Raw genomic sequence first — 16523 nt, 5'->3', positions numbered from 1 at the left:
CGCGGGTGCCGTTGGGAAATGGAGCACAAACGTAACTGAAATTTTCATTAAAAGCTCCTTCTGAAACTTTTGTTATGAGGGACAACTGTCTAATTTTTCGGCCGTGAGGACAATATTTCCGCCAATAGTGAATACATCAAGTAAGTTTATGCTGCTACTGTTTCAGACTTTCAGACTTTAGCTAAATACCAGAGTCATATTGAACCGCGGGGAAATAAATGGTAGCTAGTCACTTTATTAGACACGAATTGGGCAGGCGGTAGCGTTTAATGATTCGTCTTTTACAGGAGCCGACATGAGGTGTTTGAAAGTGGAAGACTACATCAAGAAGACCGGCTCAGTTGAAGAGACGAGGCGTTTGGCTCAGGAATTTGAGGTTGGCATAACAACCAAATGCTTAGATTTTATTTGCAGATTTACGTGAATCAGTTCGACTGTAAAACATATTTTCTAAACATTAACTAATCAGTTACCCTACAAAAATAAATCCATTGTGTGTTAAATTGACTTATATTTTCTTACACTAAAACGTAACTGTGTTTCTTTTTCATCTTTAGAAATATGCGAATAGCAATCCTGGACTTCATGTTCGCGTACTATGTGACAGGATTATCAGAGCTTGTAACCACCAGCTTGGACTTGCATCCTGTCACTCTGACTACGCCAAAGAGTTGGTGACTTTGGTGGAGCTGGTTCTTCATGCCTATGATACTTCTGTAAAGATTGTGCCGCGGCACAGTCCGTTATATATGGAGATGATCCTTTTCCACGTTGTCAAGAACCTATGCTCCTTAGGGGAATACGCTCTTTGCGGTCAACTGGCTGGAATCCTTTGCTACAGGATTTCAAAAGTACAAGAGGTGTGTATCGTCGACAGTGGCAGTCATCTTTGACTTAAATGTTGTTTATTTTGGGTTTTTACATTTTACATAGGAACAACAGTTGTTGCAGCCCCCAACAAGTTTATGGCATAATTCTGGCTTTAATTTTGAAAATACTACTAATAATTGGTAGAGATTATTTAAATAGTTGGGTCCCCTGATATCAATCCAGCTTTTAGGCCCTGAGATTGGGACTGTTCCAGAAATTTATAGTTAAGCGGTGTTTTGTTTAACAAGTTTTGTTGATTTCTTTTTGTTGATTTCTTTTTGTTCAACACACCTCTACCACAGCCAGTGAAGACGACCCTCAGCTTTATGCTACCACCGCTATGCTTGACAGTTGTACAGTGTTAAAGTTTGAAAGCCTTGGCGCCGCCAAACATATTCTCAATGTGATTAGTTCTGTCTGATGATAGCGAATAAAGGTGGGTTGTCGGTAATTACGTGCAACCCATTTCTTTTTCTACAAGTTTCAGATGAACGTTATCATAATCATACTGCAAATTTGTGGCTTGTTCTTAAAAGCTTGGTTTTTGCCAAAAATATACGAATGAATTCTACAATATTTGACAAGAAAAATGATAAATTATCTAGCCACAATTATGCCAGAAACTTGTCTACAGAGAGCATGTGGTTGAGGTGCAACATGCTGAGATAAGACAGTGGGAACATGTTTATTTTTCAACCTGAGAGGTTTGAAGCAAATTTACAAATTTAAACTTTTGAGTTTTTGTCAAAATCCTTGGAATATTGGGGGGAAAAAAACAGCAGTTCAGTCATTATTAAAAGCCCAAAATAATATATTCTTGCCGATGTAGATTCTACATTTTTGACAGGAAATGTGTGTTGTTGTTTTTTTTATTTAAGTATTTTAAAATCCATACTTACTGACAGTCGGCTCTAATATGTTTTGTGTTTTTTGTAGACTGGAGAGGATTGCAATGTTCTCTTGCGAAGCTGTTTTGCTGTGTTTTGGAACGGCCTTTCTGCTGCTAAAGAAAAGAATGCACTGAATCCTCGGGAAAAACTGCGCTGGCAGATTCTAACTTATAGCTTCCTATTGTTGCTGGAGTCAGAAACCGAGACTCCTGTTTCCTTGAAAGCCTCCGAATACATGCAGGACACCATCACTGCATTTGAGAGTAGCTTTGAACTCCTAACCATGGAGGGTGCTTCATATCTGCTGGAGGAAATAAAAACGATGATTAACAGAACTAATGCTGGCAGTGAAACCCGTGAAGAAGGGGAGAAAATGCAACATTTACCAATATCACGTTATTATGTGCTATGTGAAATTATACTGCTGTCAGTGAAGGCGATCTGTAAGGTCGGCTACCACAATCTGGCCCAATGCTTCTTGGCCGACATCAAGAGGATGACTATGAACCGTGTTGGCTTTCCGATGACACCACTGGATCTCTGCAAAAGGGGAGTAATGATTCACTCAGCAAAGAGGGCTGACGAAGAATGTCACGAGGCTTTGAAAGACTGTGCTAGAATTTTGAGATCTCTTTCAACTGAGCTGAACTTCAGAGAAGGTCACACAGTTCTTGAAGTTTGCAACCTGTTGGTATGGGCTGTTGAAAATGGACACAGCAAAGAGCTGAGTGGAACAGAGCTACTGGCTCTGTTTTCATTTCTGGAGGACTACCAAGAGCGGACACTGAGGATGCTTGATAAGGTTAGTGTTGCCTCCTGATGTTCCTCAATTCTGGTCCTCGGGGACCACTGCTCTGCATTTAGATGTTTTTGTTTCGTAACACCTGATTCAAATGATTGCTTGACTTCCTCTGCATCATCAAGTGCTGCAGCATCCTGTTAGAAGGGAAAACACGCGGGGCAGTGGTCGCTGGAAACTGGAATCGAGAGACACTGTTTTAGGTTTAAAGATCTGTGTTTGAATAAACTGTAGAAGAAAAACCAAATTTTCTTGCTTTCCCAGGTTTCAGAATTTAAAGTGGTGGGGGAGAAGATGCGAAAGTCACTTTGTTTGAACATTTACCACGGCTTTGCATTGGCTTATGAGAGCATGAAGACATCAGAGGTAAACTTTGCATTTAAAACTGTTTGCTAAACGTAAAAAAAAAATTGTCTCAACACAAATAAAATTTATATTTTGTGATCTCTCAGGTTTTTGAAAATGTTGCTGTGTAAGCTTTTCTGAAGTTCAAAAAAGCTTACACCTAATCAGATTTTATAGTTTCATTTTTGCCTTTTTGAAAACATGAACAAAAACTCTATAAGAATCAACTTTGTATGCACACACCGTTTAGTTTTGAGTTTTTATTAATATATCTGATTTGTTGTACTTAGCTGGAGGACGGTGACATCCTGGACAGGATTCTGCTCTACTGCAAAGCAACAACTGGGCTGCTGATGACTGAACTTCACAAGTTGTTAAATGAAAGCCTATTGAGCAAATCAGGTGACCGGTTTGTTTCTTTTCAATATGGATCGTCAAGTCAACTCTGAGACTGTTGCATAATTTTATGACCACCTGAATGTAACTTGACTATCATAGCTGTTGTGCATAATTTGCCTTATAGTGGTTGCTGTGAGCAATTTGGCTTGTTGCATGTTCAATCGGCGCCTGTATGAGCAGGCTTTTACGCTGATGGAAATCGTCTGCAAGGATCTGATCAGGAAATGGCCCAACACGCTTTCAGCTGACAGAGTAAGTTTGTCAAATACGATCCTCTCTACCAGACTGCCATTTTACATATACTGTGTATTTAGCTTAAATGTTTTTATTTCTGTTGTGGCACACCAGTTAAGTCGACCCTTCATGCTGGCTGTGCAAACTTCACGGCGGGCTGGAAAACTGCAGCGAGCGCTTGACTGGATCATCCTGTGGCTGAAGGCCCTGGGGGACCAAATCACGACTCTTATGGCTGAGCCTATCTCTCTTTGGGTCAAAACAAAGGGTGACGGCGCCAGTAACGATGAGGATATAAGACTCGTGTACAGAAAAATAGTATTTTTATATATATAATTTTTTATTATTATTATTTTGTATGTATGTATGTAAACTTTAATATTTATATTGTTGAAATCAGGACGTTACGTGATGGGTTTGGTGCTGACGTCCTTGAGGAGAAAGTCATGCTGCGCCTTCTGGACGAAGAGCTGCGGGCCTATAAGGAGTCGACCAGAGACACAGCTCAGGAACGTTACAACACACTCTGTGATCTACTGGACATCTGCCAGGAGGAGAGGAGTGCTTACCGACATCTACGTGCCGTCTACCTCTGTGAAATGGCCCAAGTGGTGTGCTTCCAGGATTTCAGTGAGCAAACTGACTGGTAATCATTTTTATTACGTAAAATATAATGAACCATCATCTGCAAGTGCCTTTTTTAATAATTTTTTTTTGTCTTTTAACAAATTGATACCACAGAACTATCTTGATTGGTTCTTGTTTGTTGTTCTGCCAACACAGCATGGCCGTTGACTTCACCAACGAAGCTTTACGGCTTCTTGACGAAGAACCAGAGACTTCAGAAAATGCTGACAGGCTGAAAGATGACAAAGCACAAGCCTTACTCTGGCTTTATATCTGCACTCTGGAGAAGAACCTGCAGGAGGTGATTGGTCTTTTTTTGTTTTGTTTTGTTTTTTTGGTATTACGAGAATAGGAGTGATGGATGGAGGCCAATTAGCTTCAACACTACTACTGTGTTTTTCGCAACTAGAAATTTTAGCAGCGTTGTGTCTGTGCTCTGTCAAACTGAGTTTTGTCTTCTTTGCAGCACCTTTAAAGACTAGAAAGGGCAACCTTTTAGCGTCGGCCCATATCTAGTAGTTTAGACTTCAGCTTTGGGTCAACACTTTCTAAAATGTTGTGAATTATTTTATTTTTTTTCCACCAGGCCATTGAAAATGATAAAAAACGTAAAGAGCTGCGTGAAAACACAGAGGATGCGACCATTCCTGTAGGCAACAATGACTTTGATTATGAAGACAAGCGGAAGACGCAGGACAGAACTCTGGTGTACGAAGGGCTTCATCTGAACCTGTCTGCAGAAAAAAGTAAGGCGACTGATTTTAATTTGATCATTTTTCTCTGCCCGTCTTAGAATTTTAATTGACTTTGGTTGCAGATCCGGAGTCGCTTCTGTTGGCTTATTGGTTTTTTCAGTCATGAAATACAATATGAATAAATTTCTTCTTTTTTCTCTCACTTTTAAGAGCTGTGTCAGCCACTAGAAAAAGCTTTGGCGGTCTGGAGTGACCTTTTTAAGAATCGAGCTGTGCCTGCTGTCAGAAATGCTAAGCAGACCTGCAGCTCCATATCTTCTGCTGCTGCTCTCTTCAGACTCATTGGGAAGGTAATGACAGCAAATGTATCACAACTACTGTGTCTCCTTTGCCCGTTTTCTGTCTAGTTGTAAAACTAAATGCATATTTATGTAGAATATTATTAAAATAAACTGGAAACGCCTAATTAAATTGAATTACGAGGGGGTACCCAAATGTTTACAGAATGACTCTGCTGAATGCGCAGTTTTCGTAGTACACGATTCTGCTGCTAGGTATTTGTTCAACCACGCCTTCTCAATCAGTGTGCCAAGCGGCGTTGATGTGGAAGGTTTCGTCTACACGCAGTGAATTTTCTTGTAAGAGCTGTTTTGTCCAGCTGTCGCTTTTCTTCATGGAGAAGTTCTATGAGCAGCGCGCGGCTGAAGCTTTGCTTCCTGCTCGGGGTAAAAAGCATCAGAAACCGTTCAAATGTTGAAGACCGCTTACAAGGATGACGCTATGTGTCAAACACAAGTTTACTCGTCGTTCACCAACTTCAAAAATGGTGAAATGTTAATTGATGATCAACCGCTTTTTTCCGGAGCAGGAAGCAAAACTTCACAGCCGCGCTGTGAAGCCGGAAAAAAGCGACGGCTGGACAAAATAGCTCTTACAAGAAAATTCACTGCGGGTAGATGAAACCTTCCACATCAACGCTGCTTGGCACATTGATTGAGAAGGCGTGGTTGAACAAATACCTAGCGGCAGAATAGTGTACTACGAAAACTGCTCGTGTAGCAGCGTCATTCTGGAAACTTTTGGGTCCCCCCTCATATATGTTTAAGTATGAAAATGGACTAAAAATATTCACTAATGTGAAAAACTCAAACATGTTTTTCAGTGTTTCTTTCATTACGTCGTCGTCCTGTTTTTTTATGCATCACCAAACTCCGGCTTAAAAAAAAACGGTTAATCTTGACTAAATTGAATTAGTTGAAGGTGTTTATTTTTTTTTTTTACTTTTCTAGAAAAATAGAGAAACTACATTTGATCTTGAAACATTTTATTGCATGCATTTGTGAATAGTTTCATTGCATTAAAAGGTAAAAATTATTATTATTTTTTCCTCTTTCTGATACAGCCCCTGAAGGCTCTGGAGGCGTACCGCCTTGTGATTAAATTTTCCCGTGAACTTGCTGATACTGGTTATTGTGCTGCAGCTCTCTGCCAAACAGCCAGCATCCTCCTGGACTTGGGCTCTGCTGACCTAGCTCTGGTGAATGTTGTTTTTGTTTCATTAAATAAGTGGAAAATGGAACAGGTAGTTTTCTTTTGTTTTTTTGTTTTTTTAAATCTGCCATATAACTATTGTAATCCACTTATGATTTATCTGAAGGCCCCGATAGAGGAAGCGGAGAAAATGCTTTCTTCAAACGCCAAAGATGATGGTCCTCCATTTCTCTCTATTCTGGTTGTCTTGTTAAAGGCTCAGTACTTCTACAGTGTAGGACAGGTATGCGATATTTGCACATTCAACATGGTTGATTTGTCACTTTATTGTACTGATCCTTGTTTTTTGCCTATGTTTTAGATCAGCATCGGACTCCCTTATCTGTGTCAAGTGCTGGAAGAAGTAAACGACGATAAACAGTCAAAGAACTGGTACTTGCTGCGAGCGCGAACTCTGCAGACCTGCAGCTCCTATTTGAATCTGGACGTCAGTCAGCTGCCTCAAGCCCAAAGAAGCCTTATCTCGCAGTTTGGTGAGTGGAGGTCATACGCGGTAGTTTTGCATCTAAATGTCTGCAAACGTATTCAGGACATTTGAACCTTTTTTTTTTTTTGTTCTAATACTATAAGCGTCATTGTGTTTTAGTCATATGTTATAGATCAACAAAAAGTAGCACAAGGGTAAAGAGAAGGCAAATGGGGATGTTTTTAACATTTTTACAAGTAAAACGTCTTAAGTTTTAATCAAAGAAAAAAAGATGGAAGATACAAATGCATGCCAAATAGTATTCAGTTCACTCATTACTATGAAAAATCACCTAATTAGTCCAACTGTGTAACTTTAGACTGGGATGAAGTTTCAGCAAAGTTTATCCCAACTATTAATATGATATCCATATTTTGGATGAAATATCAGAAGTTAGATTTTTTTTTTAAATTCATTTAAAATGGCCTAGTCAAAGTTCAGGCCTAAATCTAATTTAAATTTTGTAGCAACTTGAATACTGATTATCAGATGCCATCTATCCACTCTGGCTGAATTGAATTATAAAGCTACTTGGCAAAGATAAATGGACAAAATGTTTTTTCTGTTAATGTGCAGAGCTGGAAGAGACACAACCCTAAAGACTAGCTGCTGCACTTGCAGCTAACCCTAAAGTCTAGGGTTGCACTTCTAATATATTATGTTCTCCTCACCACTCTGCACTACTTTAGTTTGATCTACTGCATAAACCCCACAAAACATTCCCTGACATTTATGGATATAACCTGACCTATGAAAACGTTAAATGGGTGTAAATACTTGGGCAAGGGGTTGTATAAGATGTTTTTCTTTTTTTTTCTTAAAGCCAAGTAATGATATGTTGTGTGTATCTCAGGTATAACTTCTCCTGATACTGCCATATATGAGGGACTTAAGCTTCTCTGCAGCTTGCTGATCACTTTAGTGGGAAAAGGCCTGTATGGGAACACGACACATAACGAAGAAGTGCGCTTTGTTCACCAAGGTATCACTGAAAGACATTTTCCCCCATAACAAGACTCTCTTCCTGTTTGTGGCTTTTGTCAAGAACAGCCAGATCTCATCACCGTCTGTCGTCTTTAACTAGGAGAAAACCTGGCCATGAAGTGGCAGCTGCTGTCGGAGCTGCTGAGCTCCACTGTAAAGCTGGTCGCCGTGCGGAGCGGCTCTGGCGCCATCAATGATGCCAGGTTCCAGTGTTTAGAAGCCCTGAAACTGGCTATCAAGCTGCAGGCACTCAGCCGGTATGCAGCTGGAGCCACACAGGGCTCTGATTGTAACTTGGCTATGTTAGTTGATTAGGCACAAGTAATGCAGTAAATCTAACATGCAGTTTTATCTTGTTTGCTTTGCATTTATTTCTTCAAGATGTGTGGAGTTATTGGTGCTTAAAGCAGATTTGGAGCTGATGCAGGGGGAAACGGAAGAAAGCCGAACGGATCTGAATTTTGTCAAAACCCTCCTGGAGCTCGACACAGGTATGTGAACGCACTGATGCGTCGGTTCAAAAGGAGCTGCTTTCCTATTGCTGGTACATCAGAAATTATGAATATTGAAGCTCATGCAAATTTGACATGTAGACTTAAACATGTTGGCCTTTATTTCTTGCAAGTTTGATGATCATAGATCATGGATAACAAAAACCAAAAATTCAGTTTCACAAGTGATTAGAACATTGTGAAACTAAAAGGACTGGATCTTTTCTTGAACGCTCCCTCCCAGGTTTTCTGTAGGATTTAGATCAGACAGAAATACCTAATTTTGACATTTCTGGCCAACAGATATTCTTTAAAATCCTTTAATGTTAAAGAGTTCAGTATCAAATCCACAAGGCTCTAATGGCTTTTGGAAGTGGCTCTGGGTATCGTCCTTAACATGGATTTTTTTTAAAGTTCTTATTTTCTGCACTATAAGGCGCACCAGATTCTATGGCGCACCTTCAATGAATGGCCTATTTTAAAACTTTTTTCATATATAAGGCGCACCGCATTATAAGGTGCATAGAATAGACGCTGCAAGATAGGCTGGAGTTACGTTATGCATCCACTAGATGGAGCTACAATAAAGTGAATATCAACAAAACAGTCCGACTCCGGTCGGCGAGGAGAGTCTTCCGCGACTGGGCCGGGGCGTGGTCGGACGATGGTCACCCTTCTCCGTTCGCGCACAGCATGTTCATGGAGAACGTGGTGCTAAATGACCTGCAGACGACCTGATTCTAGACGGTCGGTAGGAAGGTCAGTCAAACTTTATTAACAAACCAGCGTTCTGACAACTATCCCAGCATGCACCACACGCTTCTTCTACGAGTGAAAATGAAGTTGGCGGCTGCTTTTAGTTGCTAGACCTGTTGTGGCTCAATATTGGTCCATGTATAAGGCGCCCCGGATTATAAGGCGCACTGTCGGCTTTTGAGGTTTTTAGGTGCGCCTCATAGTGCGGAAAATACAGTATATTAATCCTTTGTACCAAAGCAAAACCTACCTGGAGTGCAGGGTGTCCATGCATCCTTAAAAAGTCTTAAATTTGGACCATAAAATGTCTTAAATTCATAAAAATGTAAGTTGGTCTTAAATACGTTAATCATAGGTCCTACACTTTTGTCATTTTGTCACTATGTAATGTAGTTTTTATTTAGCTTAATTTTTTTATTTTATTTTTTTTTTAACTTCCTTTTTCACTCATCTCAGTGTATGTGGTGACTAGATAAATATGGGTCCCCTGAGAAGCAGAATGTGACAGGATTAATAATCATAAATTAATGGAAACACTCTTACTTCTCTTTCTCTTTCCCTTAGATTTATCAGATCAGGTTAAAAGAACGGACGTCAAAATCAAACCGAGAAAAGGTCGTCCTGCTCGAAGACCTCAGTCGCCTCTTCCATCCATGGAAAACGAGCTAAAGGACATCTTGAGCATCAGGTGGAATGCCAAAGAAGTGGTCATGAAGGATGTGGCCAGCTCTCCGCCCCTCAAAGCTCCTCCTCTGCGCTGGCTCTCCTCTCTGACCCATGAACCTGATTGCCAGTGTTCCTGCTGCTCGGAGCCGTGTTTGGGCCGAGCCTCGGCTCACTGGGCGGCAACGCAGGCGGGGCTCGCTCTTCAGCTTGACTCAAATGACCTCAGTGCTACTTCTAAGCTTCACTGGGCAACTTTAGTCTGCTGTAAAAACGTGACCACGCGACTCAAGGAGAAGCTGACTGAGCTCTTCCCTCCCTGCGACCCTGCAAGAGGCATCTCCAAACCGTCCCTGATGCAGGATGTGGTGGGCCGCGTGTACCTGAGCATGGCCCAGGCCGAACTCCAAACGAAGGCCAACAAGGTCTCTGGCTTGTGGAAAATACTAGATGCCGGCTTTGCATTTATGGATTCCACGTCCTCTCCTGCGCTGCAACCTGTAAGGGCGCATTTGATGGCAACCAAAGCCATTGCCTTACTGATGAGTTTTGCTGCCAAAAAAGGGTGCAGGCCTGAGGAGCTGTTTTCAAAGGCCTGGTCATGGAACGCACCAAAGGAGCTGAAGGACATCAAGTCCTGGGAGAAATCTGTCCCACCTTCCAAACTAAAGAAGACCAAGGCCCCCATTCGAAACCTGGACGCTGCAGAGAAAAAACGAGAATCAAAAAACGTCAAAGCGGTCAAATCCAACAGTCAGTTCACCGGCCCCTCAACCAAAGCAAAGGGTCTGGTTCCCATGACGCCAGTTGTTGCAAAGTCCAAGTCCTCTTCTGTCGTGTTTGATTTCAACACGGTAGTTCCTACTTTGAATTTCACTCCTGTTCAGAATGTGCAGCGCCACGCTTCGGTACAGAAAGTGTCAAGGAGTACGACTAAGTTCCAGTTTCACGTGTACAAAGATTTGTCACCAGTTCAGAACAAGGTTCCTCCTGTGCCCGCCGCTCCGAAACGAACCAAGAAAACGCGCTACAAGGTAAGCAGAAAACAGATTTACTGTCAGAACAAAAGATGGTTGGACATGTCTCAAGCAAATTATTTTATATAGAATATCTATATATATATTTTTTTTATTATTTGCAGTGGAGAACAAATCTTTTGCGCCTCTTTAACTTTTTTATATAGTTGCATTTTAACCACAATGTTCTGTATGTTTTACTGGAATATTGTGTGATAAATTGATAAAAGCTGACATTCGTAACACTAGCGATGGGTGATATGGACTTAGTTTTATCACAATATTTTGTGGTATTATTGAGATGATGATAAAAGTGACAATAAGAACTAGAGATGTGCCGATCAAGTTTTTTCTTGCCGATACCGATCACCCATGAGGGCCGATCACTGATACTGATCACATAATTATTTATTTTTTTATCATAAATAGTACCGGTTACATTATGTCGAAAAAGGAACCATGAATTCACCTTAATTTAGACAAAAACTTGTTTTTAACTTTTTCCAAGAAGAAAACTAAACGGGCATTGTGCAAATTGTATTGCTATCAGTAATACTATCTTTAACAGACTGATAACATATGAAGGCTCTGAAGAGGCTAAATAATGCAAAGAGTCAAAATAAAATCTCTCAACATTGCCAAAAAAATTAAGAGTATAAAACTTAACATTCAAAGGCAAATACAGGTTCCATTACAATAAACAATCCAGAGTTACTGAATGAAAACTTCCTGATAGCATGGCGGCTAGCTGATTAYTGCTAGTTCTGAGTGGCTGTTTCTGACTGAGCGGAGTAATTATGCAGAACAGGGAGGAGATCGATTTTTTTTTTTTTAGAGATTATCTGTCTCATGTTAGGACAGCAAAAGTTTTAATACGTATGTAAAATGTATTTCTTTAAGTTAGATGCTGCAGCTTTAAACAGAGGTTCGGTGTGAGAGTCACTACCAGGTGGAGCAGAAGCGGCGCTCCGTCTGTGAAATATTACTACCTGTAGCGCRTWGCAGYGGTTCAACAGYGAGAGCAGAACCAGCGTCTTACATCGCAGCTCGAAGACTTAAATAATTTTGCAGGTTATTTGTTTAGCTTTCTGACCATCATGCTAATCCGGGTGAGTGTTTGTAGCGGTGCGCCATCTGCTATCTGATCCTCCATATGTCTCTTTTACTACAATTCCAACAATGCAGACATTTTTGAAATTTATTGTGTCACCGGTGAATCGAAATTAAGAAATTTATTACAATAATTGATGAACATTATGATAAATGTCCACCTCCACTTTAGCCTGTAATAAATCAGTTTTTTTTTAAGTAAATCAAACTTCTCAATGATTTCCATTTGTACAAATGAACTTTTAGACGTTTTATCAACAAACTGTCTCCTCATCTTGTCACAGGTTGAGTTTAGCGATGAGAGTGACTCCGACGTAGCTCCCCAAGCAGAGCTCAAAGTGCCTGCAGATGTGCGTAGAAATCGAACGTCTAGAAGAGCTTCTACTGCTAATCCTAAGACAGCTACAGATCCAACTGCGGAGATGCCTGCAACCAGGAGGCCGACCAGGGCAAAAACGAGCGTGGCAAAGCCTCTTCTGGTCTCTTCTGAGGATGACGAGGTTTTGCTTCGTCGGCCTGCGTCCAGCAGAAGAGGAAGAAGCAGAAAACAGATGTCCAAGACTGAAGAGCAGGATGAGCCGGACACCATGAGGACTATCGCGGAAGAAGCTGATGGTGTCCTGGACATAAGCATCGAGCAGCTCAGGATGTCGGACGCTGAGGAGAATCAGTCGGCTGCAGCTAAAGACATTAGTATGTTTGTTGTTCCTGAAAGAAAAACATTAGGAGAGACTAACGTGTGCCATCTTTAGTTTAGGTTCTAAAACAGCTTGAAATGTTTTGTTTGAGTATAGAGCTCATTGAGTTTTCTTGATCAGAATCCCAGTGATTTAAAATTGTGGCTATCAAATCTTTCCTCTGTCCTCAGACCTCGACTTTGAGGTGTTGAGGAGGGATATGTGCTGTGATTTGGAGAAAGATGGGCTGCTTGAAAAGAGAAACAGCCGTCCAACAGAAGATCGATCAACCAACGTCGCTCACGCAGACGTCACGCCAGGTATGTGACTCCAAGTTTCTTTTTGATAATGTATCCCTGGCAGTTTGGCTAATAGAAATATATTCCTATTGAAAAGATTGAAGTTCTTAACTTTGTTGCGCCTGTTTGTTTTGGTCCTCAGACAATCTTTCCGTGGAGGACGTTCAGGCTCTGCTGCACTCGGCACTGCTGACTCTTCATCACTTCCCCTGTCCAACAATCTACCCAAGCCTGTGCACTCTGCTGGCCCTGACCACGGGGCAGAGCGACCCTAGCAGCACAGCAATGTTGCACGTCCAGTCACTGGGAGTCACCAGTCGCCATCGCACAATCCGCTACTTAAACAGCTCTCGCCTGTAAGTTTATCAGTTATTGAGTTGAAATCGATGTAGTTAATTTTATAAATTAATTTTGCTTTTTTTTTTTCTTTTATCTAGAAAACTGAAAAAGAGGTCCAGCAATTTATCAGAAAAAATGGACGCTCTGAGTCTGAATGAGCCCAGTTTGACTGAAGAGAAGCTGTGTCAGATGGACGACATATTTTCCTTCCCCACTGCAGACTTCTGTTCCTTCCCCAAGAACCCGTGCCAAGAGTTCACCCAACAAATCCAGCAGCTTCCACCAGGTAGACGCTGTTTGTTCTCCTAGAGCTCAAAAGCTTTTTCATTTTAAATATTTTTCTCTGAACTCGAACACGGATAAACGATCCCTGTATTTATCTCCGTGTTCAGGAGTAACGGTGTGTTTGATGTCTGTGCTGGGAGTGAAACCAGGGGAAATGGGGGAAAGCTTAATGCTGACACGTCTGGAGAAGGACTCTTCCCCCATCACTCTTCATATCTCCACTTCCAGACAAGAGGTTTGATCGATTAAAAAGGTTGTTTTACTGTTAAAACAACTTTCATCAAAGGAATGTGAAGAAATCATGATCTAAAATGGAATTTTAAATTTGCCTCAAGAGTTTTTAAGTATGTTGTCTTGGCCATTATGTCGGGCGCCGGATTAGTAAAGCTGCATTCACTGAGCGTCACTGAGCTCAGCAGCAACACCAGATGAAATAAAATGTCTCTTTCCTGAAAGATTCCCCGTTGCCGTTTCGGTCTCTGTCTCCATTGTGAAACTTTGAAACCTTTTCTTCAGAATGCACCTTGATTCGATTAACGTTTCATTAGGTCGACAACAACGAATCAAAGCGTCTTTTCACAGAACAACAGAACAGAAACTCTTACAGAAATGACTTATGAAATTCTTTTTGAGAGAACCCTTTGCTGTCTGCTAAAATGATTAATTTGTCGTGACGTTTTGGTTTTCTATACATGAAAATGTTCCCTGTCTTTGTGTTGTGAAGCTCACCGTTCAGTGGCTGGTGCAGGAGATGGACAGCATTCTGGCAGAGCAAAAGGTTGTGAGCTGCGTGGCTGAGAAAGCCAAGTGGTGGGAGGGTCGTCGAGCTCTGGACTGTCGAGTTCAGGTAAAGGTTTTGGTGGCGTCGCCTGATATCGAATGGAATTATGAAAACTGAGTTGTTTCGTTTTTTTGTGACTAATGCTCTTTTATTATTTACAAAAATACTCAACTACAGAGAATATTTAGTATTCCGTAGTTTTCACTTTTGGGTTCTTATCAAATCTTTACTAATTAATGACATTTTTCAGCAAATGCTAAAAGAAATGGAGAAAATGCTCGGTTGCTGGCAGAGCTTTCTTCTACCACTTGCACAAGATCCACAGCTCTCCGATCAGGCTAAGGAACTTCGTCGGGCTTTATCTGAGAAAGGAGTCGCTGTGAGTGAGAAGATGCTGAAGGTATGTTGCTTTTTTTTCTTTTTTCCTTGGAGATCGAAGCTGTGGTCTGTCTTGTTGTGTATCGACTGTTAAACCACATTCTTTGTCTCTTAGATTGTGCTTTCAGCTTCTCACTCGCTCTCTGAAGAAGATCTTAAAAGATTTGGATCAGGACTTTCCCCGAAGTGGGACACGGCTTGCGATCATCTTTTCCGCACAGCAGCGTCTCAGCTCTCGGAGAAAACGGAGGCCAAAGGTCACGTGGTTCTAATCCTGGACAAGGTCGGATTGTCCCGCATGACCCACTCTGCTGGTCAGAAATAAAACATCACAGATTTTTGTATTTGTGAAAAAAGTTTAATTCTTCCCACCCCGTGTTTTTAACGCAGTATGTTCAGAGGTTGCCGTGGGAGAGCATGTCGGCCCTCAGGTCTCACTCCATCAGCCGGATGCCTTCACTGCATTCTCTGATCGGACTGAGCTTTCAAAAGGAGGTGAGGTTTAGATCATTAGTACCGTCTACGGTCCTGATCCAACTCGTAGCGTACCATTTGTGTGTTGTGGAGATGATTTAACGTGATGCGTTTCCCTCGTCAGACGGATCCTCAGTCCGTCCTGAGGCAGGGTGTGGACCTGAAGAAGGTGTTTTACGTTCTGGACCCTGATGGCAATTTGAAAAATGCTCAGGATCGGTTCAAGGAATGGTTTTCCACGTGAGGCCAATATTAAATGTGACTCATTTCTGTCACCAGTCTATATTCTGTCCTGTTACTGATGACCCTTTTTTTTGTGTGTGTGTGTGTGTGTTTGTGTGTGTGTCTGAAAGTAAACCGGGCTGGCAGGGTGTGTGTGGTGTTGCTCCTGACTCAGGACAACTACAAGAAGCTGTTGCTTCCCAGGACCTGTACATGTGAGTTTGAGATAAAATTCTAATATTCATTAGATGTACAGTAAGACTTAAAAATGTTTCATCAACTTCACTGTATAGTCAGTTTGTACCGTTTCATCTGTAGCACTGTCAAAAAAATAAAGAATAAATAAAAATCTTAGATGGAAAACAACTGCTACTCTGGTTCCCAGGCTTTAAATAAATAGACCCAAAATTTGATTTATTGAAATTTGTATGAATCTTGCGCAATTTATTGTGAATCAGTTGGTAGAAATAAAGCAGTTTCTGGTTTATGTATTTATTAATTTTTTAAAAACTGAATGTCCCTCTGTTTGTGCCGTAGTTATGTGGGACATGGAGCAGGAGCCAGGTTCCTGGACAGCCACGCGGTCCTCATGCAGCAGATGAGGGCTGCCTCGCTGCTTCTGGGCTGCAGCAGCGCCGCTCTGGCGGTCAAAGGCAAACAGGAGGGACAGGGCATCATTCTGAACTACCTCATATCAGGATGGTGAGATGGATCTTTCTGCTTGTAATCCACATGCAGTAATTCATTTTTGGGACGACAGTGTGCGTCTGCATTGAGTCCGTGGCCTGAATTGTTGCGGTGTCTTTAACCGTGTTGTTTTTCTCCTAGCCCCTTTATTTTGGGCAACTTGTGGGATGTAACTGATCGGGATATCGATCGCTTCACCAAGGTCCTGCTGGAGTCCTGGTTCTCTGCAGGATCCGGAGCGCCACTCCTGGAGTTCATAGATTCATCGCGTCAGGCCACACACCTTAAATACCTCATAGGAGCAGCACCCGTCGTCTATGGGCTACCCATCCACCTGCAGTAGGACTGGAAGCCTTAAAATACCTAGCAACAAACAGAATAAACATCTCGTTTATCCAATCTCATGACGCTTTATTATGAATACTGAATGGTTTTTTTTTGTTGTTTTTTTCTAACCCTCATTTTGTTTTTCTAATTTTGTTTTT

At 41.5% G+C, this 16523-nt stretch overlaps 1 protein-coding gene across 1 annotated transcript; it reads left to right on the top strand.

The window, feature by feature from the left end:
- Nucleotides 1-5: 5 nt before the first annotated feature.
- Nucleotides 6-16437, top strand: espl1 (extra spindle pole bodies like 1, separase). The gene is made up of 32 exons (XM_008410126.2): nucleotides 6-140; nucleotides 288-376; nucleotides 558-860; nucleotides 1807-2562; nucleotides 2824-2925; nucleotides 3195-3306; nucleotides 3428-3555; nucleotides 3652-3842; nucleotides 3938-4183; nucleotides 4321-4465; nucleotides 4751-4910; nucleotides 5070-5209; nucleotides 6262-6396; nucleotides 6517-6633; nucleotides 6712-6883; nucleotides 7730-7858; nucleotides 7961-8117; nucleotides 8242-8351; nucleotides 9672-10804; nucleotides 12181-12589; nucleotides 12765-12893; nucleotides 13015-13228; nucleotides 13310-13497; nucleotides 13604-13731; nucleotides 14221-14343; nucleotides 14528-14677; nucleotides 14771-14938; nucleotides 15046-15150; nucleotides 15254-15369; nucleotides 15483-15566; nucleotides 15889-16053; nucleotides 16180-16437. The coding sequence occupies exons 2-32, from the start codon at nucleotides 296-298 to the stop codon at nucleotides 16379-16381; spliced, it is 6498 nt and encodes a 2165-aa protein (XP_008408348.1). The 5' UTR covers nucleotides 6-140; nucleotides 288-295; the 3' UTR covers nucleotides 16382-16437.
- The last annotated feature ends 86 nt before the right edge of the window (nucleotides 16438-16523 follow it).

Source organism: Poecilia reticulata, linkage group LG5 (genome assembly GCF_000633615.1).
Source record: "Poecilia reticulata strain Guanapo linkage group LG5, Guppy_female_1.0+MT, whole genome shotgun sequence".
Classification (NCBI taxonomy): domain Eukaryota; kingdom Metazoa; phylum Chordata; class Actinopteri; order Cyprinodontiformes; family Poeciliidae; genus Poecilia; species Poecilia reticulata.
This window is presented reverse-complemented; position numbering and strand designations above follow the sequence as displayed.